At 49.4% G+C, this 21,318-nt stretch overlaps 2 protein-coding genes across 4 annotated transcripts; one reads left to right on the forward strand and one right to left on the reverse strand.

Annotated features, from left to right (window-relative positions):
* The first annotated feature begins 1,369 nt into the window (after positions 1-1,369).
* On the forward strand, positions 1,370-12,699 carry ITFG2 (integrin alpha FG-GAP repeat containing 2). Of its 2 annotated transcripts, XM_019719530.2 has the most exons (12): positions 1,371-1,600; positions 6,294-6,389; positions 7,015-7,056; positions 7,244-7,415; positions 8,151-8,290; positions 8,746-8,894; positions 9,251-9,348; positions 9,522-9,575; positions 9,686-9,777; positions 10,547-10,664; positions 11,513-11,686; positions 11,772-12,699. In XM_019719530.2, the coding sequence occupies exons 1-12, from the start codon at positions 1,505-1,507 to the stop codon at positions 11,873-11,875; spliced, it is 1,335 nt and encodes a 444-aa protein (XP_019575089.1). In that variant the 5' UTR covers positions 1,371-1,504; the 3' UTR covers positions 11,876-12,699. The 2 variants fall into 2 exon arrangements, with proteins under 2 accessions (XP_074181333.1, XP_019575089.1); XM_074325232.1 differs by lacking the exon at positions 7,015-7,056 and having other exon boundaries at positions 1,370-1,600.
* A 323-nt stretch (positions 12,700-13,022) lies between these two features.
* On the reverse strand, positions 13,023-20,940 carry NRIP2 (nuclear receptor interacting protein 2). Of its 2 annotated transcripts, XM_074325234.1 has the most exons (7): positions 20,502-20,926; positions 17,202-17,354; positions 15,716-15,798; positions 15,248-15,369; positions 14,939-14,991; positions 14,505-14,608; positions 13,023-13,610 (listed from the first exon to the last, which is right to left on the reverse strand). In XM_074325234.1, the coding sequence occupies exons 1-6, from the start codon at positions 20,691-20,693 to the stop codon at positions 14,516-14,518; spliced, it is 696 nt and encodes a 231-aa protein (XP_074181335.1). In that variant the 5' UTR covers positions 20,694-20,926; the 3' UTR covers positions 13,023-13,610; positions 14,505-14,515. The 2 variants fall into 2 exon arrangements, with proteins under 2 accessions (XP_074181335.1, XP_019575090.1); XM_019719531.2 differs by having other exon boundaries at positions 13,023-14,608; positions 20,502-20,940.
* Positions 20,941-21,318: the final 378 nt, after the last annotated feature.

A 21,318-nucleotide genomic window follows, 5' to 3' on the forward strand; every position in this document is an offset into this window, starting at 1 on the left:
TATTTGAAGCACCAGGTACACCAGAGCCTTTGAATGGGCCTGGCCAGCACCACAGCACACCAGCAGAAATAGAAACTTGAATGTATCTCCAGTTCCAGTATTTATCTAGACTGCTTCCTGTTTGCTGTTCTGACCTGCTGTTCCTTGTTCTCATCTTATCTGGCCATCAGATCCATTGGGTCCTCTTGGGGGAAAATGTGCCATCTGTCTCCCTTGCCCCCAGGCGCAAAGGTCCTGGCCTCCAGCCCCTTCTCCCTGTAGGTTCGGACATAGAAAGCAGGACCAACCCTGGTCCAACATCCTCAAGTGAGGTAGATAGATACCCTCATTTTCAGTGTTGATTCCTGAAAGACCAATGTGTGAATCAGCCTGAGCTAGCAGACCTAAACCTTAGAATGTATTGAGCAACTGCAGAATTTCACAAATCATACTTTTGGTGCCCTGATTGATGAGGCACCCCAAAGAAATACTGGACTTGATTCAACGTGAAAAGTTGCCCTAAGAGGCCAGCCATGATGGTCATGTCCTATTTAAACTACAGAGTGAGGCCACTGAGGGAGGGAGGCAAGAGATTTGTGCTGGGGGACCACAGGGCAGAGCAGGTCCAGAATCTCAGCAACCCTGACTTCTCTAGCCTGAGGACTTTCCTAGGAACTATGACATATAGGATAGAAAGCACCTGGGGTTTTAGACCAGACAATCCTAGTTCAAGTCCCATCTCTACCATTTTCTGCCTTGTCACTTAATCTTACTGACTGAACCTGTTTTCCTCAGACAAAAGTTGGAATATACGCTCACAGGGCTGTTGTGCTAATAACATGAAATAATATATATGAAACGTGCTTTGCACTAAATACTGAAAGTACTGAATACAAAGCTCAGACACCATTAAACATTTTTTTAAAAATTAACACATATATACAGTTGAAACAAAGGTTTCACAAAAACATTACTTACCTTACTATTCAAAAGTCACTTGGTATTTTTTATTGGGTTCTATTTCGTGTTTCTAAATACTGGTTTCGTTCACTACATTGTTTTCACAACTCCTGACAGGTAGCTTTTAGGAAACACTGTTGAAAACCATGTGTCGGTTAGTATGATTATTTTGATTCTCTGGGATGGTCTGATGGTTGGGAATCTTCATTGCCAAGGCAACAAAGGAAGAGGTCAAGGTTATTAGGTCAAGAATTAGAAAGCCCTGTTGCCAAGGGAACAGATCAGCCCCGTCAGGTTTGGTCTACCCAGGCGCGGAAGCTCTCAGGAGAAAAGGAGTGGCCTATGCCCCTGTCACTCACACCAGTAGCTGGGCAAACCCGCCCCTACGCCCAGAGGGCTCGGAAGACCCGCCTCCTCTCTAAGGTGAAGCGAGGAAGGCCGGGATTGGAAGCTCAGGCGGTGACGTAACTTTCCCCTTTGGGTGGCCTTCCGCTCCGGCGGCTGTCGGGAGGGGCTCCTGGAACATTTCGCAGGGCTCTTCGACCCCTCGGCCCTTGGAAGTGCGATGAGGTCGGTTAGCTACGTGCAGCGCGTAGCCCTGGAATTCAGCGGGAGCCTCTTCCCGCACGCAATCTGCCTCGGAGACGTCGACAACGATACGGTCAGTGCATGCGCACTGCGACAGACGCAGCCCCGGTCTGCGCAGGGCCGGGCGGGGCCGGGGAAGTGGGGGAAGCGTGCAGCGTGAGCTGCGGCTGCGCGGTGCGACTGTCGTGGCGGACTTAGGGAAACTTTGTGGATCGCTTGAATGCCGGGGCCTGGCCGCGTTGGCCTGGGGCCCTGGTCTGGTGTTTATTTTAGGGGCATGAATAACTGCTCCTGTGCCTGGCTCACTAACTTGTTCACCGTGGAAGCCTAGTAAACCCTGGTGGCCAAATTTCCTGGTTCACGGCTACTGTCATGCTTCCTGCAGGGGCATCACCTCTCAAATCACTTTACCTTTCAAAGCCTCAAAATAGGCTTTAAAAGCACCTCCGCTGCTCTTACTTCTGGCCCCTTGCGCTGGAATACATTGCTGTACTTCGCTGCCTCGCCTCCCTACTGGTTCCTCCCTCCGCGGTAACAGATGCCCCCACCCTCCTATTGTCTTTCTTTAGTACCTGCTCCATAGAACACGCAGGTGCCTGGAAACTGGAAAGCGCTACATCTTGGTTGAGTTACAAAAACAGTTTCCACCTACCTTTTCTTCCCTCAGCAGTCGTTCCTTTTCTCGTTGTTTAAATGAATTAATACAGGTAAAGCCGGTGGCATCATGCCTGGCACACAGTTAACAGCTCAGTAAGTGTTAGTGCCATTGTTGTTAGTATTTGATTCTGTTTGTCTGCAAATATTTACGGAACTGTCCATTATGCCCCAAGGACACTGCTACATTTTGGGAATTAAAAAATGAACAAGACAGGCCCAGCTCTCAGCATCAGGTGGGGTGGTAGTCACCAGAATAACAAAGTGTAATGAGGTGCATTGATTAAAATATACAAAGGGTTCTGGGGTGGAGCATCAAAAGGGTGGGGGCTGTTCCTGGTGTGAAACACTTTTTTCCAGACTTTATCTTTTCTTTATTAAAGATAAAGAATTGCCCTCCTCCCCCACCCTCTGTCCCATCTCCCTATTCTGCCTCCCTACCGTTCTGTGCTCTCTTTTCCCGGAAAAAAAAAAAAAAAAGGGAGGGCTAAAACATCCTCCCCTCTCCCCCAGACTTCTCTGTGCTGTGATGGAGAAGGTATTTTATGAGGTCTCTTTTGGCTGTACCTGCTCTAGGGAGAAAAAAGTTATTCTCATAAATTTGCATTATGTTTTATAGGCTTTCACATTTCTTCATATGCCAAGCAGTACAATTTTTATGAGAAAATCGAGGCGTTTTAAAATAGTAAATTAGCAAAGTGTCTTTAGATGAGAATATTTTCCATGTTATCTGATTGTCTTCTTTATTTAAAAGGGAAAAATATGTGCCTTTTTTTTCATAGCTTCATAGCATCAGCTTTTTTGGAAATTGTACTTTGCTAAGTGAATTGCACTATTATACTCTGAATTCTGCAATATTTGTTATATATATATATATGTATATATATACACACATATATATACATATATATATATATATATATATATATGTATATATATATATATATATATATTTTTTTTTTTTTTTAACTTGAGTTGTAAACTCTATTAGGATAGGATAGGAATTTTTTGTCTGTTTTTTTGCTGCTATGTTCCCAACACTGAGAATAATACCTGGCACATAGAAGACAATAAATGTTTGTTGAATAAATGAGGATTATTATGAAAAGCAAGTTAAAGGGCTTTGCCTGTTATTAATAAATACAGTTGAAAGAAGGGCAAGTAGTTTAGCTAGTGGGCCAGTGATTGGATGTGGTACACTCAGGCTGCACAAGTGTGGATAAAAATTTTGTTATTGGTTCCCCAGGCCAGCATTTGGAATTTGGGGTAGGAAAAACACTTATTTCATTCTAATAAACCTTTAGTCTAAAGGTCTTTGAAACTAATTTATTTTCTGCTAAGTCAGAGGGAGAAACCAGGAATGAAATATACACCCTCTAGGACTGCCCACCGAAGCCTGGATACACCAGGAGGGAGAAAGTCTGTAGATGGCTGAAGCAGATCACAGAAAGATCTCACCTCCTTTTTCCCTTAATATCTCTGACTGATGGTGTTACTACCAAGCTGGGGTTCTTTAGTGTCACTGAGTGGCCTCCAGAGGCCAGAACCAGAATCAACCACAGAAGCGCAACTGCTGGGGTGCATTATCCAGTAGTTCCTCCACAACCCTCCACCCCTCCCACATCCGTGGCTTCAGTTACTTGCAGTCAACTGAAGTCCAAAAATATTAAATGAAAAATTCCAGAAATAAACAATTCATAAGTTTTATATTGCGTGCTGTTCTAATCTCATGCGGTCCCTCTCCATCCCGCCTGGGACGTGAATCATCTCTTTGTCCAGTGTATACCTTACCCACTGTTGGTCACTTAGCCTCTTGCTTATCAGATCAACTGTCCCGGTATCACAGTGCTTGTGTTGGAGTCACCCTGATTTTACTTAATAATGGCACAAGAGTAGTGATGCTGGCAGTCCGGATATAGCAAAGAGGAGTCCTCAAGTGCTTCCTTTGAGTGAAAAAGTGAACATTCTCTACTTCAAAAGGAAAAAAAAAAATCATATGTTGAGGTTGCTAAGATCTATGGTAAGAACAAATCTTCTATCCGTATAATTGTAAAAAAAGAAAAAGAAATTTGTGCTTATTTTTCTGCTGCACCTCAAACTGCAGAAGTTATTTGCCACAGTCTGTGATGAATGGAAAAGGCATTAAATTTGTAGGTGGAAGGCCCGAACAGGAAATATGTTCCAATTGACGGCAACATGGTATGCCAGAAAATATTGAGCCTATATGAAGACTTCAGCAAAGGAACCCCTGAAATGAGTGACCATATTCATGTAACTTTTATTATAGTGTATTTTTATAATTGTTCTGTTTTATTAGTGGTTATCGTTGTTAATCTCTTTATGTGCCTAATTTATAAATTAAACTTTATCATAGGTATGTATATGTAGGAAAAAAACAGTATCTATAAGGGTTCGGTACCATCAGCAGTTTCAGGCATCCACTAGGGGTTTTGGACCGTATCCCTACGGCTAAGGGGAGACTGTTGTAGCTGCTGGAAAGCAGATGGGCTGCCCTGGAGTTGTCCTCTTCCAGTACTCCTGCCATTGCCTCATTCTCTGCCTGGCTCGCTGCACCTACCATACTGTTTTATGATTTTATTCCTGTGTCTGTGCCCTTGTTAAACTGAGGTCCTTCTCAGCACGGAGTCTGTGGCATTTATCTTCGTACTCCGAACTGGTTGTCCAGCTTTACCTGAAGACTCAAGGGCTGACTGGGCATTCTTTCACTGATTTTTCTGTTTCTTAAAAAAATTTTTTTGTTTTTTGTCTATTAAGTAAACATTTTACCGAGGCCTACTTATAGACTATGGTATCTGTTGAATGAATATATAAAAAAAGAATGAATTGTATGAAAGATGCTAAGATCTTTAGCCTTGGAGATATTTAACTGGATGCTGAAAACTACCTGGTATCAGTACCCACTGTATGCCAGTCACTGTTCTAAGTGCTTTCCTGTTAGCTCAGTTCTCGAACAACCTTAAGAGGCTTATGATCTTTGAGTATAGATGAAAAACTAGGTGTAGAGAGCTGGGTTCAAATTCAGGCAGCTACACTCTGAACCTCCGCGCTATGAAGCGTGTCTCCTGTGTGTCTGCAGAAGTCGTCCAGGGGCAGCTGTGACTGAAATATCAGGTGTAGAGGGTTTGATGTAAACAAACCTGTTTTGTGCTAGTACGATCTAATAGCTCCACAAGAAACTCCCATAACTATTACAAATAATTAATCTAAGATTCAAATAAAGTAAATCATTATTAATAAATTCCAATTCATCGCTAATGTTTCCTAACTGTTGATCTGGTATATCTTTGTTGCCTTTATAATGAAATCTCCTGAGAATCTAATAGTCACTCTATTTTGAGGACAAGAAGGAGGTGTTGGATGTACCCTCAAGGGGAAATCATGAAGCTGTTTGTGGAAATTGGGTTTGGAGTCCCTTATTATTGTTACCCCTTGGAAAGGTTGGCCAGCCTTTAGGGAACCCCTGGGAGAGAAGAGGCTCCATGCAGGGAGCCGCCCCTCCCGAGAGCTCAGCGACCACTAGAGGGCACCATAGGCCCAAAGCATGGCAGCTGACGCCTAGGAACTCCGGTGTGCTGCCCCCTGTGGCACCGCCATCCCCTGTATTTACTCATTCACACCAAGGTCAAAAGGTCTTGCTAAAGGAGGACAGGCCTCCAGAGCAGACATTTTCTTTTTATTCGATCCCTAATTAAATACGAGGTTTGAAGTTAAATTCTCCAAAAGTTGAATATTTTGGGTTGTTTTCAGAATATTCCCGTTTGTAATGGACAAAATGAGAGCCAAAGTCAGGCATGTGGCTCATTGAGCTGTTCAGATGTCAGATTTTTCTGGGATGGATCATAGATTCTGAGTTGCCCCATTCCTCTAACCTCCCCTGCCCCCAACACACACACACACACACACACACACACACACACACCTTAACAGAAATAAAGAAACTCTGGGAAACTATAACTGTTGTAAACATGTTTAATGAAGTTGATGAAGATACAGCTGATGTCTTGTGAGTTGCCCAGGACGGGCCCAGGTGAGAAGAGTTTGAGGTAGTTCAGCAGGACCCCATGCTAACACTATTCTCTCTCCATTTGAAGTTGAATGAACTGGTGGTGGGAGACACCAGCGGAAAGCTGTCTGTGTATAAGAATGATGACAGCCGGCCATGGCTCACCTGTTCCTGCCAGGGAATGGTCAGTATTCAACTCCCTGGGTCTTGAGGGGGGAAGGGATTTCTTCTGTCTAGGAACTGTCATGGCTGAATCCACACAGGAGCTCACCAGTGTCCTAACTCACCAGCTACTCAGCTTAGCCACTGGTTCAGGGTTCATTTGATTCTGGGAGGGAAGACCCAGTCACTGCTCTACCAGCTGTTACACACACACACACACACACACACACACACGCACGCACACGGCGGGGTTGTTTTTTATTTTATGTTATGGAGTGACTCCTTTAGTACTTTAGGGAAACTGCATAGGTTGTCTGATCTTACAAAATACAGTAGAAAATGGGGGCATTATGTGAATAAGTCTAGAAACATGATAGTCTGGCTGTATTAGAATTTTTGTTGTGTAGAGTGTTTGTTTTGAGCCCATACTGTCTTAAATACCTCAGGTCTTCATACTGCTATCGGGGTTAGCTGTGCCGACCTTAAAGCGCAGTAACTCGATTAATGCGGCCTGTCAGTGTAGGGCACGTGGCACAGCTTCTCAGTGAGCGGCGGTAACTAGAACACCCGCTCCTTCCTGCTTCACAGACATTAAGGGTCCTGGCCTCTCTCTGTGTCCCCCTGAGCCTGCCTTTCTTCTTTTGCAGCTGACTTGCGTTGGGGTTGGAGATGTGTGTAATAAAGGAAAGGTAAGGACTCTCGGGGACCTGGAGACTTCAGTGTAACTCCAAGGCCTTATCTCAAGCGATTCCTGTCTCCAGGTGGGAATCAGTTGAGAGTTCAAGGCTTCAGCGCTGACTTTTGTGTTCTGCTGAGTAGTCTGTGTCCAGACTTCCTTTCCCCGGTCCATTTCCCCTATATCTCTGTCTGTCCCAGAACCTGGTGGTGGCAGTGAGCGCTGAGGGCTGGTTTCACTTGTGTGACCTGACGCCTGCCAAGGCCCTGGATGCTTCTGGGCACCATGAGACCCTAATGGGAGAGGAGCAGCGTCCGGTCTTCAAGCAGCACATCCCAGCCAACACCAAGGTCATGCTGATCAGCGACATCGGTGGGCATGCAGGCTGCGCAGGCAGCTGGGGGAACAGGAGTCAGTGGCTAACAGAGCAGACCTCGGGGGACTGGGGGTGGGGCTCAGTATTCATTTGTGCAGTTGTTGTGCATTTAGTGTCCAATTACTGAACTGTCATTATAAACCAGGCATTGCTGTAGGCATTCGGATTGCAGTAGTAACTAAAACAGACAAAAATTGCTGCCGTCTTGGACCTTTGTTGGAACGGGACAGAAAACACAATACATAGTGTATTAGAAGGTAGTAAATGCTGTGGAGAAAACAAATCACGGAGAGGGGCTAGAAGTATCGCGGTAGAGTTGTCGGAAAAGTCTTTGCCAAGAGGGTGACATTTGATCAAAAAAGAAGGTCACGGGAGTGAGCCATGCAACTACAGGGTTTTTATTTTGGCCACAAGCTGCCTTGAAGATGTATGGTAGGAATCCGGATGCTCGAGAGAAGTACGAGAAAAGAAAGCAGTGACAGGACCTACAGAGCAAATAGGTGGGAAGGGTCCCGGAACAAGTAGGTGTTGTAAGCACGGGAGGAGCAGGCAACCCAGTGCCAGACTCAGGTTGTGTGATGTGGTTCCACCACAGATTGGGCCTGAATCATACCGGATAAAAGTGCCAGGGGTGGTGACATTAGCAGAGGAGTGGGGAGGGGAAGCTTGGAGGATTCAAGCTAAGGAATGCAGATTTGGCTCCAAACTCGTCTTATTTTCTGGATCCACAGATGGAGATGGGTGTTGTGAGCTGGTGATAGGTTACACAGATCGTGTGGTGCGGGCTTTCCGCTGGGAAGATGTGGGTGACGGCTCTGAGCATCCGACAGGGCAGCTGGTGTCACTTAAGAAATGGATGCTGGAGGGTCAGGTGAGAGGCTGAGTGTGGGTACCACGGAGCCCAGAGAGCACGGAGGAAGGCCTCCTGAAGGGGGGTTGTGGGAGAACAGTCGTGGGCCATGGCGCAGGTGGGAAAAAGGGAAAATCATCTTGCTGAGAGAGATCTAAAGATCATTTCAAATCGGTCTTAGGGGAAATTGCTAATAATAGGCCAATAGGAAGGAACCTAAGAATTAATGTGAAGGTGAGTGTGACATGGTCTGTATTGGGATCGCGATCCTCTTGAGGTCTGCACAGTGGAAAGCAGATGGTGTGTGTGTGGAGAGGATAACACCAGGCAGAAGCCCTGTGAACTCTAGAATTCCTCCTGCTGCCACCCTCGAAGCCTGAGGGACTGCTCCCAGGGCCCGTCTCTGTCCCCTTTCTCTGCAGGGCCCCACTTCCTTCTCTGTCCAACCGCCTCTAAGCCCCTGTTCCCTGGTGCAGGTGGACAGCCTCTCGGTGACTCCAGGGCCACTGGGTGTTCCTGAGCTGATGGTATCGCAGCCAGGCTGTGCTTATGCAATTCTACTGTGTACCTGGAACAAGGACACTGGGCCCCCTGCTACCTCTGAGGGGGCCATGGAGGACAGCAGGTAAGGGGTGCAGGCCTGTGGATGGTGTGGGGTGCATGGAAACAAGGTGGACTCCTGGATGTACATGGCCATGGATGAGTTTGCAGTTGGCCGAGCTGCCTCAGCCCTCCTGTCAGTATATTTTGGGACCCAGGGAATCCTGGCTTTAACCTCCTAGCAACTGGAAGATGTTCCAAGATTCTAATCTGGCAGCTCCGTTCCTCTCTTTCCTACTTGTCACATGGGCCAGATGGGGTCAGCGATAGGTTTCCTTGTTGATTCACATCTTGGAAGCTCTTATGGAGATGGGGCTACAAAGGCACTGAAGAACTAAGCTCACGTGGTTTCCCACTGAGCCCCTACTCTCCTGCCCACAGGGAGACTCCAGCTGCCCGAGATGTCATGCTTCACCAGACGTCCGGCCGCATCCACAACAAGAATGTCTCCACTCACCTCATTGGCAACATCAAACGAGGTGGAGTGGGGTGGGGCGACGCAGGGAGCTGAGGGCAAAGGTCGTTCTGGGAGAGAGATGTCTCCCCTCATTTCCAGTCCTGTCCTCTCCCTCCCTGCCCTTGGCCGCCCCTCACCCCACATGCTCTGATCTCGCCTTGACCTTTGTATTTTCTTCTTCTGTCCCATCCACAGGCCACACCCCTGACAGTGGTGCCTCTGGCCTCTTTGCCCTCTGTACCCTGGATGGTGAGTTCCCTAGTCAGCTATGGGCCAGTGCTGCAGTAAGAAGGTATGGGTCTGGGGGGTTTGCTCAGGGGTTCTGTCGCACCCACCTCAGACTACCTCTCCTTCTGAAGGGACACTGAAGCTTATGGAAGAAGCGGACAAACTGTTGTGGTCAGTGCAGGTGGATCACCAGCTTTTTGCCCTAGAGAAATTGGATGTCACGGTGAGTGGAAAACCTGCTGGAGAGGAACATTCTTACCTTCTTCACACGGAGAGATGAGATTTCAGTGAAGGCCATTCTCACTTGTCAGTGAACTCTCAACCTTTATTTTAATGCTCTCTTGAGACAGGTCTAACCCCCTGAAGTGAGTTCCCCTTATTCCACACGCTTGGCACTATTCCCTGCACTCTGGGGAATCGCACACATTAGTACCTTCCAGCAGCAGTCATAGCTTCTAGGGTCCAGAAGTTAGTTATCAGCCCCAACTCCAGACGAATGTCTCGTAGTGTTTTTCTTGTCCTGTATGAGTCTGTCTTCCTTCCTAAGGCATTCGCCCCTGAATGCAGCGGGGGCTGCCCGCTCTGCTGCCATCGTGCAGGTGCGATGGTCTCGGAGAGGCACGAGAATCTGAGGTCAGGTGGGACAGGCCTGGGTGGGAGGCCTGATTCCACCCCCTCCCAAATGAGCAGCCTTGGGTGCGTGCCTTTATTTCTAGAAACGGAAGTTTCCTCAGGATCAAAGCAGCAGTACTGCTGCCTACTTCACAGGGTTGCTGTGAGCCTGAGATGAGGGGCTCGTTTGGCGTCCCTTTTGGTGCCTGGCACATGGGAGAAATTCAGTAAGAAGCATAGGGCTATTTGCTTTCCCCGTTGGCTGTTTGTCACCCAGAGCCAAGTCCACAGCTCCTTTGTATTTCACCCAGTCCCGTCATTCGATCTCTTTCTAAAACGGCTCCTGGCCATCCTGCGATCTTGTCTCTGGCTTCTTGTAGGGCAACGGGATGGAGGAGGTGGTGGCCTGTGCCTGGGACGGACAGACATACATCATTGATCACAACCGCACGGTTGTCCGCTTCCAAGTGGACGAGAATGTCCGAGCCTTCTGTGCAGGTGGGTTCCCGTCCTGCGCACCCCCCCCCCCCCCCAGCCATACTTGTCTGCCTCTGGTTTCCACTCTCAGTGTGTCCCCTAATGTGAGTCTTCATTAAACAAATGAGTCCCTTAGCTCTTTCATTAGAGGATGATGGGTGGGAACTAAATTGCCATCGTACAGCTTTAAATAAGGAAAAATAAAAGATAGTGAGATCTCCAATGCTGAATGTTTTAAAGAATGAGCTGAGTTCTTACCACCTGTCTGTCTGAGATATGTATGAAGACATCAGAAAGTTCTTTCCCCTCTGAGTTCGTCAGAACTCTGAAGAACATTTTCCCAGAGCGTTCCCATTAGTTCCAAATCAGAACCTTGGAAGCCAGCACTAACCCCCTGGGTGACATGGTGCTATCTCCACGTGGTTACTGAAATAAGAATTGGACGTGCTCTAGTGTACATGCTCCAGTGACCTGAGAGGTTAAGGTGCTTGTGAATAGGGATTGCCTCCCCAGAGAAGCCTTAGTTCCGGGTCTCATTTTGCTAACCTATCCCTTGGATTAGTGAGACTGCCCTCATTACTCCAGGGCTATCATTAAGATAAGAAAATTGTATCAGTGTTTTTGGATGCTGTTCTGCCTGGGTTTTGTTACTGTGGTTTTTCTATATCTGGAATGGGCCAGATATTTTACTCTTTTATCTATTTTACTGAGTTCTCAAGAGAGAAGACACAGAAAAGAAGGCCTTTAGTTTTCCGCTTGCCATCCGTGGGAGGGTCAAAACCACTGCCTCTCATGCCGGTATCTTGTTCTCTGGCCTCCTACACCTGGGACTAAAACTTGTTGACTTTTGTGTCCACCCCACCTCCCAGGCCTGTATGCCTGCAAAGAGGGCCGCAACAGCCCCTGCCTCGTGTATGTCACGTTCAACCAGAAGATCTACGTGTACTGGGAGGTGCAGCTCGAGCGGATGGAGTCCACCAATCTGCTGAAGCTGCTGGAGGCTGAGCCAGACTACGAGAGCCTGCTCCGGGAGCTGGGCGTGGGTGAGTCCCAGGAGAGCTGCGGGGCCGGAGGGGCCCAGGGGCCCGGGCCCTCCACAGCCTCTTACCAGCCCGTTCTTGCCCTCAGATCCTGATGATCTCCCAGCAATCCGCAGCCTGGTCCACCAGACCCTCTACCATCCCGACCAGCCACCACCGTGTGCCCCTGCAAGCCTCCAGGACCCCACCTAGCTGGACTCGCCCTCCAGGCTGAGAAAGGATCCTTGTGAACCTCACCTCCCCCACGGTATCCGTGGTATTGGCAGGAAGGGAAGCTACATTCCCGAGGACCATGGAAGGACGGAAACGACTCCAGGGTGACTGTGAATATAGATCTCACGGTCTTCTTGGTGAAAGGAGACAAGTTGACCCTCGCCCCATTTTCTTGTGTACCTCACCCATCACATCAGCAGTGTGGTAGGACCCCAACCTTATCCCATATCATCTGGGGCTGCCCCTTTCCCACAGCTCCCCACTCTTATGTGGAAAACAGACTTGTTTGTGAGGGGGGAGCACAGATCTTGTGCATGGCCCCACACGCATAAGGAAACTAGGTTTGGGGCCAGAGGAGCGGTGAGGTAAGGGCTCTACCTCATCTCAAGCTTCGTCTTCCGTGGCACAACTCCAGGTCACTGACAGTGGGACTTCTTACAGGAATGGCAAACGATCTGTTTTGTGTTTGAGGGGTCCTTCAGGACATGTTACAGTCTGGGCTTCCTGTGTCCCCAGCAACCCTGAGATGATTTTCTTCTATTTTCCAAACAAACTGGGCCAGCACTGTCTCATTTTGCCGTATTTTCAAGTAGTGTGCAGTTTCATAGGCCTTGCTCCATTTCCCACCCACCCATTTTCACAAAAACACCTTATTGTGTAATAAACAATAGACATTTAAAATCTGATGCAGGTCTATGATCCAGACCACAATCAGAATTACATCTTGGGCTGTTTTTATCGTTTGTGCTCTTAATTCTGTGTGCTTTAAATCACTGTCTTTCAAATTGTACGTTGCAATCTTTTGGTGGGTTGTGGTCAGCATTCTTTTAGTAAATAGAGTAAAATAGAATGAAAAATAGAGTATATTGCTTACAGCGCAGGGAAATAGTGTTTTGTTATAATTGTATGTGTATGCACGTATTAGTGCAATATAAAGTTTATTTCCTGCTGAGAATTATGTTCAACGGACTTTGACAGCCATTGCTCTCTGTTATACTGACCTGCGCTGGATCAGTCAACCTGACGAAGGGTCCACATCCCCGTTTCCTTTGTGTAAGGGAATAAGGGCAGAGTTATCATGCAGCCTCTGATAGGCATGGAGGAAAACCAAAGAAGGACATTAACATAGAGAAACAGGTATTTATTCAAATGGAGAAATAGCTAAGCTGAGGGCCTGCCATAGGGCCTGGGGTCTGCAATAACAGAAGCAGCAGGAGGCAGAAGGGGAAGGAACAGGGTGAGCCCAGGAGAGTAGAGGTCATGGAGCGTGGCAGTGAGGGACCAGGGTGCTATCACACAGGTGACAGTGAGCCCCTCTCCTCTCTTTATGAGGACAGGGTATTCCGTCGAGAAAGGTAAGGCCAGGTGTCATGGGCCTTGCATCTCAGTTCTCCTCTAATCTACCCTCGGCTCAAGATTTCATTTCCAGCCCAAACTCCTAGTTCCCTAGTTCGGGTTAGTTACTCCACTCTCTTCCTTTACCCCTAATCCATGATTTAAGATGCTCAAACCAGCCAGAAAGACACTCAGGGGTCTGGCTTCTTAAGGTTTGGGTTCCTCTCTTCACAGTGAAGTCAGAAAAGGCTCCTTGTCTCTTTGCTTTGGCTCAGAGCCTGGTGGGGGATAGAAAGCCACTGATTCCAAAACAAGACAAGCTCCAGCTCAGAAGGCCAGAGATGAGGGGCGGGAAGAAGGTCTAATGAGGTGGATAGTTCTAGAAATAAGAAGGCATACTGGTTAGGTGAAGTCACAATTCACAACCCCACCATCCTATTCACCTTTGGGGGCAGTTCTCTACAGGGATGTTCCACACACACCCCAAAGTTTAGGGGTGAAGTTCAGTGGGTGAAAAAGCAAGTGGAGAAGGATAAAGATGCAGAGCAAAAGTTGGAGGTATATCCAATGTTTTGCACAGAGTAATCAAATAATAACTGGCTTCTGATGTTTGCGAGCCCAGAAAAGGTAACTAACAATGCTCCCAGCCTTGTAAGTTAGCCTTCCTCTACCAAACCACCTTCCTATTGTATTAAATTATTTCATTCATTGTTTCTTCCCCCACTCAACTGTAAGCAGACATGTACAGAATCGGAAAGGTAGGCACCAGCAGGGCCAGGGAGCCAGGTTGGTGAGGTGTGATTTCTAATTGTGAGAGATAATGAGCCCCAAAAGGTGAGGTGAGAGACGTGGGGATGTAGGCAATTGAGGGGTGTTTGGGGTGGAGTTGGGGGACAGGTGGAGGGCAGTAGTGGGCTCTAGCCTTCGACTCAGGCCAGCACCTACCCTGCCATGGCCCAGTCCACAGCCCCATTTTGCTTGTGTCCTTTTCTGCAGTCCCAATATGGCTTCGCTCTTCTCGGGAGCAGAACGAGAGAGAGAACAAGGAAACCAGAACCCTGCGAACCTGGGCTCTCTAGGGAAATCTCCTCGGGGTAGGGAAGTTGCTGAGAAGCAGAGAGGATTGTGGCTGACTGAGGGAAATGGGACAGCAGGGTCAGGGTGGTGACAAAAGGGACAGACAAAGTAGTCCCCAGCTGCCTGGCTGTAGTGATGTCCCCATACCCCACACGGCTCTTCCCCTATGTCAAGGTGCTTCCCTCTGGGGACTGACCGGAGCAACAATCACTCGCCAGGCTCTTGGTACCAAGGCAGGAAGGGCAGCTCTGGGAAGGGGGCCTTGAACCGCAGCACGCCACGTTCCAGGTCGATGCAGCACTGGGGGGTGGGGAGGGGACATAGGCGCTTACCTCAGAAGGTAACCTCTCTCTCATCCCCTCTTTTTTGTCCCGCCTCCCACTTCCCACAGCTTCCCCGTGCTCCTTGCTTCCCTGTTTCCATTCACCAGGAATCCAGTTGGGGAGGGACCCAGTTCTCCATATTTTTCACTTGTGGAGAAATCAGGAAACTCTAAGAAAGCAAAAGCGCATATCTCCCTGTCTTTCTCATCAGAACCTGACCCATGCTTCCACACCTGGGCCTCCTACCTCTTGCCCAGCCCTTGGGTCAGGCCCCAAGTGTGGGTGCAAGTGCTAGCATCCCTCTTACCTTGAGAGAAAGCAGGGTCTGTAGTCCAAGGCAGAATTCAGGACTCTCAACATCTGCAGGAATCATTTGGAAACAGGAGAGGCTGGAGGGTACTTGTGGTCACCGCTGCCCTCCTGTCAGCACATGCCCTTCTCTGCCCGAACCACCCCCGAGGTCTGAGAATCTTGGCACAGACATTGGGGATAGTCAGAGAATCTTTGGGGATACCTGTCTGGTGCTGGCAAGGCTGCAAGTTTCCGCCTTTGCCCCTCCCAGGAGAGAAAGGTAGAAGAGGTGAGAAGCTGGACTATTGATGAAGGGAGGACTTACCAACCACCTGGGCGGAACATGCCACGGTCTCCTGGCCTAGCTGTAGCTCCAGCTGCTCCACCTGGGTTGGGGGCCCAGGTGCCAGGTCCCCCCCTGGGGCTTTTAGGACCCTCTTCCCTAACCTGTGGTTGGGAAGCAAGGGTTATGGCCACCCCGGTCCCCACCCCCATCCCTTTAGTCCGCTAATGGTCCTCCCACCACCTTGGGTTCTCACCCAGTCCCTGGCCCCACATGGGGTCCAAATCCCTGTCTTCTCTGCCAGAGTCCCCATCGACTCTTTTTGTTAAATAAGAGCTTTATTGAGATACAGTTCATGTATCATAAAAGTCACCCTTTTAAAGGGTACAATTCAGTGGTTTTTAGTATATACACAGAGGTATAAGCAACTGTCACTACCTAATTGCAGAATATTTTCCTCGTTCCCAAAAGAAGCCCCGTCCCATCCACTCTTTTGGGCCAGACTCTTACCCCAGGCGGCTGAGGCATCCAGCGGAGATCTGGTTGTGTTGGGTGCCGGTGTCCACGGCCACCCTAAGCGCCTGGTCCTGGCACTGAGAAAGAGGGTTGTGGGGACTTGGTGAGCCCAGAAGGCATTGGCTGGATCCTTCACTTTCCCAGCCCTGGTGATTCCCTTTCCAAACCACATGAAAGGGATGAACTGAGTCTTTAAAGGTGGTTTTTGTGGGACACATGCAGATGAGGCAAAACTGGCTCAGATAAAGGAATCAAAAAAGGAAGCGAGCTGCCCGTGGTGGTGAGTCCATCCATACATTTGGGAACGATTTGACCGGAAATGGTGATCTGGTTGTTTAGGGGAATTCTTGGGAGGTTGGGAGCCTTCAGGTTAGAGAAATCTAGTTAGGAGTAGAGGAGGGAAGAGAAGACCAGGATATCTTGTTAGGAAATTCAGATGCGGGAAAGCGAGGGGTTCACCATGGGGAGCAATGGAAGACACGTTCTTTTGGATATACACAGACATTTTGGGTTGCATTCGGGTATCACAAACACACACGGTTTTCTTATTCCACACATTTATTGAGCATCTGTGATGCACGGATACGTGGCTGGCAGGCACAGCAATGAACGCTGTTCTTTAGGAGTCCAGAGAAAGTGAAATTTGTATGGTAGAAAGACTTAAGGTCTGTGAAAGGATGGTGAGTAAAGTGCCCTAGACATTGAGAGGGAGGAAAGGCTATTTCCTTGTGGGGAAATCAGGAAAAGGTTTCAAGGAGGAAGTAACATTTGAGACTTAAAAGATTATAGAATGTGGATGCAGAATGATTGTGGCCGAGCAAAGACAGTGGCATAAGAACACTGGGCATTTATTAGGAAGGTTCAGTATTGGTTGGGTGGTTCAGTGGCTCCAGAGACGACAAGGCCTCACCTCAGCTTTTTCCAGGAGGGTTGCATTATCCATACAACACACACCATTACCGGGGGTGCCAAAATGTCCACAAGTGGACACTTTTGGTCAACGTTGTTCAAGCAGTAGTTTGCCATAATCACAAGTGTCTGGACGCTGATGGGAACCACTTTGAGCGCCTCTTGTGATTCCAGAAGTCAAACGTGACTTGTATTCATCTTTTGGTCTTGGTATATATTGAGTATTACAATTTTAATGCAGTTTTCCTTTCTTAAAATGTGTATACATTTTTTTGGCACCCTCTGTATGTGTAGAGCCCACTGAAGAGTATTTACATTTTCACATCTAAGGATTATACTTTGATAAAGGAGACGGCGTAGTGGTGGTGACAGATTGAATTGCACAGAGGAAAGGTGCTTTGAGACAGACAGTAAAGAAGATAGGGGATCCCATTTTTAGGTCCAGGCGTGGTGGAGAGGTGCCTTTCCTTCCTCCCTCCTTCCCGCACCCAGGGCAGAAAGGAGAGTGGGTGAAGTGAGCCAGGCCCAGGCAGGATTGTTAATGAAAGCCAGTGCCTGGGGGACCTCTCACCTTGCAGTTGACCAAAAGAGCTGGAATCTCTGTCGTGCTGGTCTTCCTCCTGTTCTCCTGGCCATGAGTCAAGGCCTGCACCAGGGGGGATGCCCCCTGAAGCCGACTCTGGTTTCCCTCCACCAGGCGTCTTTGGATCACGCTGTGCGGCTGCTGGCTCCATCACAGAACAAGGAAGGCAGACAGGTCTAAACCCAAGTATCCAGGCTGCTCCGTCCCCCCACCTTAGCTATCCCAGGGCGTTGTCTCCAAGCCCACCCTGTCCTGAGTCTCACAGGAGGAAGAAAGGGGCAGGAGCTTACCCGAGGCTCCCAGCAGTCAGATCATTAGAGCAGAGTCAACCCCAGGATCAAAGCATGCCATTTCTCTGGGACCCAATACAGTGCTCAGTGATGAAGAAATAGGAGGAGGAGAGCGGTCCATTCTAGGCCGTGTCAATATTGGCTGATGGGGCACTTCAGGAACTAGTGTCATGCTTGGGGGAAATTCTGTCTCTAGTCTACAACACGTTTTTATTTTGGATGTTTTTTCTTTTTTTTCCTCCTCTGGCCTCATCCTTCCATGGGTTACAGATCCCTGTGCTGATGGTGTGATGAAAAGAAGTCAAAGTAACAAAAACAAACAAAAAAGGGAAAAAATAGTCAAAACTAGGATGCTGGCAGTCATCATTGGATTCTCCTTCACCTGCAAACCTCCCCTCCCCCAATCACTTCCTAATTCTACCAGTTTTGCCTCCTGCGTGCATAGCCCATCCCTGCCATCCATCTCTGCCTTTATTCCAGCCTCACCACAGCTCCCCTGGGTCACTGGGACGCCTCCTTACATTCCTAAGAACCTGCCTCCCATACTGCCACCTCTCAAGTACACCTGCTCAAAGCCAATGATTATCTAAATCCCTTGCTGCTCAAAGTGTGGTCCTCAGCTCAGCAGCTGTCACATCGCTTGGAAGCCTGTTAGCAATGCAGAATTGGGGCCTACTGAATCAGAAGCTGCCTTTTAACAAGAAGCTCCGATGACTCATGTGTACATTACGGTTTGAGAAGCACCCAAATGAAACAAAACTAACCATGTTACACCCCTGTTTAAAATCCATCAAAGCACCCCTGCCCGCCAATGCTTACATGGTAGAGCTCATACTTTTTAAGGAGCTCCACAGCTCAGATGACCTGGTCACTGCCTGAGTCTGCCTGTGTCCCCCTCCCACCCCATCCCACACACATCTGCCCCAGCCACCCTGCATATACTGCTACCCAAGACTGTTTTCCTGCTTCCAAGCCATTGCTCCTGTTCTCCCCTCTTCCTAAGACTCCTCTGTCTCTCTCTTCCCGGGGCCAGACTGGATGACTAGCTTAACACTCTGTTCAAGAAATAACTACTCTTTATTTGGGGGAGAGGTTCTTATCTTAAACCTGGGATTACCATCCGGTAATTAGTGCAGGTTTACCTCCTCCAGGAAGCCCTCTCTGACTTCCTTGTACTCCTCCCTCCACACAGGAGGCTGGGCTTCTCACAAATGTTATTCACTCCCCCATTAGCCTGGGAGTCCTTGAGCTCAAGTCTGCAACTCATTCATCTTTATATCCCAGGGCCTGGCACAGCATATAAATAGGCCCTCAATAAATGCTTGCTGAAGAAGACTGTATTCTTCCAGGCTCCACACAGGGTTCTCCACCTGCCCTCGCTCCTTGGGAGCCTGGGATTGTTTTTCCATCCTTGGCCTAATGAGGCCCTTGAGGCTGCTGCCAGCAGGAAACCGGGCTCTGGGAAAAGGGACTGGCCCTGGGACTGGTCAGAAGGCTGCTTTGCAGTTCCTAGCGCTCCTCCCACCTTTCCCGTGGGAGTGGCCCTTCTCTAGGGCCAAATCCTTGTAGGATGGTCCCCAAAAGGCAGAGGCTGTGAGGGCCTAGCCACTGGGAGCCAGAGAGCCCACTTCCCTGCTCCGTCCTTTCTTAGCTGTGCGTGCTGTTTGCAGGAAGGAATAACCCTGGAGGTCCTCTGGACTGAAACCTCAGTCTGATGGCTTTTCTTTGGGAGCTGCCAGGGTGTGGACAGGGGATTGCCTGGCCACTGCGCAGTGTTCCTGGAGGGGGAACATTTGACTGGGAGGAATTTGGAAAGGTAGGGTTGGGGCAGGAAAAGCAGTGAGGGGCTGTGTTTGCCTCCAGGCTCCCAGGGAGAAGGGGCTGCTGAGTGGCCTGAGACCCCTGGAAACGGCCTCATACTTCTCAGGTTGCACGAGTCCCCTCCTCTCAGACCCTCAGATTAGGAGCTGGGAGCATGAACAGAGTGCCAAACCTTTCTACAAAAGTCTTTCTTTCTTCTATGAGCAAGAAGCCAGATACGATTCCATGTTCTCTGGACCTCACAGAGCTTACTTTCCTCTCTGAGGCTAACTGGAATAGTAGCTGAAGGAATAACGCAAGTTAGCATTTAGATAGTGCTTTGTATCACCCAGGCACTGTTCTAAGTCCACAACAACCCTAGGAGGTAGATGCTATTAATTTTATCCTCATTTAACAGATGAAGAAACTGAGGCACAGAGACGTAAAGTAACTTGCCTGAGTAAGTGACAGAGCAGGGTCTGAACCCAAGCAACGTGGCTTCAAAGGCCATGCCTAACCTCACTCTCCTAGGGGAATGTGTGTGTGCTTTGTGCCCTGGCCCACTCACCTCCTCACTGTTACTCCCCACCCCGTTCCCTCCGGAGGCCAAAGCTGCTGCGAGGGGCTGGAAGGAAAGGAGCCTGGAGGGAGGCTAAGAGGGAGAAAGAGGACACTCAAGGAGGCAGGTGGCCTGGCAGGAGCCATAGGAAAACCCAGATGCTTTGGCAGGATGGAGGCCTTTAATGCTTCATTCTGAGGGGAAAAGGCAAATGAGTGGCCTGGCCCGTATGGGGGATTCTGGTTTACAGAGAGGGGAATCGCAACCCTGAACTGCCGGTCCGCCAGGCCCTCCCAGCCGTAAATGACTGCTCCAGAGCATCCTGTGTCCCGCAAAGCCTGTGCTCCTCTACAGCACAGCACACCCTGAAATAAGCCTTGGATTACTGGGGGGGGCTGAGCAATGAGAACAGGGTCCCCTCAGAGCCCACAAGCTATGGGAACATCCCCAGTAAAGAGCAGAGAATGGTCAAAGGGAGCCCCTCCAGTTGGCAGGACTGCCTGTCCCCCACTCCCAGTGAGGGAGGGGAATCTGAAGGCTTAGAGTCTCACCTCACCCCCACCCTCAGGTAGGGCTGGGGAGGTGGGGAAAAAGGGCCAGAGGACTTCCGTGGGTGCAGAGGGGAGAGGGCTGCCTCACCAAGTCCTTGGAGGTGCCGAGCCTCTTGAGGCTGTCCAGGGGGAGCAGGTCAGCCGAATCCTTGTGCAGGAACTGGGTGGCCTGTTTGAGCCGGCGCTGCTGGCTCAGGTGTGCTCGGTCCCGAAGCTCTGCCTCCTGTCCCCTCACACTGGAGTCTCTCCCCAGTCTCATGGCCTCCTGCCTGCTGCTCATGGCCCTGTGGGGCTTGATGAGCTTATGAGCGGGGTGGGGGCTTCTGAGGGACACTTCCCTCAGGACTCTCTGCCTCCTGTGTCCCTGTAGCTTCCTGCCTGGCTCCGTCCCAGGCTGTATCTCTCCTGACAGAAGGGTCTCAGCAGGAGGAAAAGAGGAAATAAATAAATAATGTGCAGGAGCAGCCGCGTCAGACACCAATTCCCAGAGATTGCAGTAGAGGGAGTGAGGCCGTGCTGGAAAAACCCAGCATGAGAAGGGAGGGCTGGTCGGCGGGGCCTGCAGCTGACAGGCTCTGCAGCAGCTGTAATTCTGGGGTCCTGGCTGGAAGGGACGGTGGAAGGGGTGTGTGTGTGTGTGTGTGTGTGTGTGTGTGTGTGTGTGTGTCCACGCAAGGGGCCGTAAGGGGGCTGTAAACTGTCAGGTTGTTTGAAGCAGCGGCCTGCGTGCTTGGTGTGCGTTCGGCACACAGGCGTGTGCGGGCCGGTGCGTGGGCGCTGGTCGGCTCTGCGGCCCCCAGTCTCCTCCACCTGGGGTTCTCGCAGCCCAAGGGTGCAAGCCAATACCTAGGTTGAGAACAAGAGGGACAGCGTCACATGTCCTTGCCTCTTGTCCTGCCCCTCAC

This window comes from Rhinolophus sinicus, linkage group LG02 (genome assembly GCF_036562045.2).
Source record: "Rhinolophus sinicus isolate RSC01 linkage group LG02, ASM3656204v1, whole genome shotgun sequence".
In the NCBI taxonomy this organism is placed as follows: Eukaryota; Metazoa; Chordata; class Mammalia; order Chiroptera; family Rhinolophidae; genus Rhinolophus; species Rhinolophus sinicus.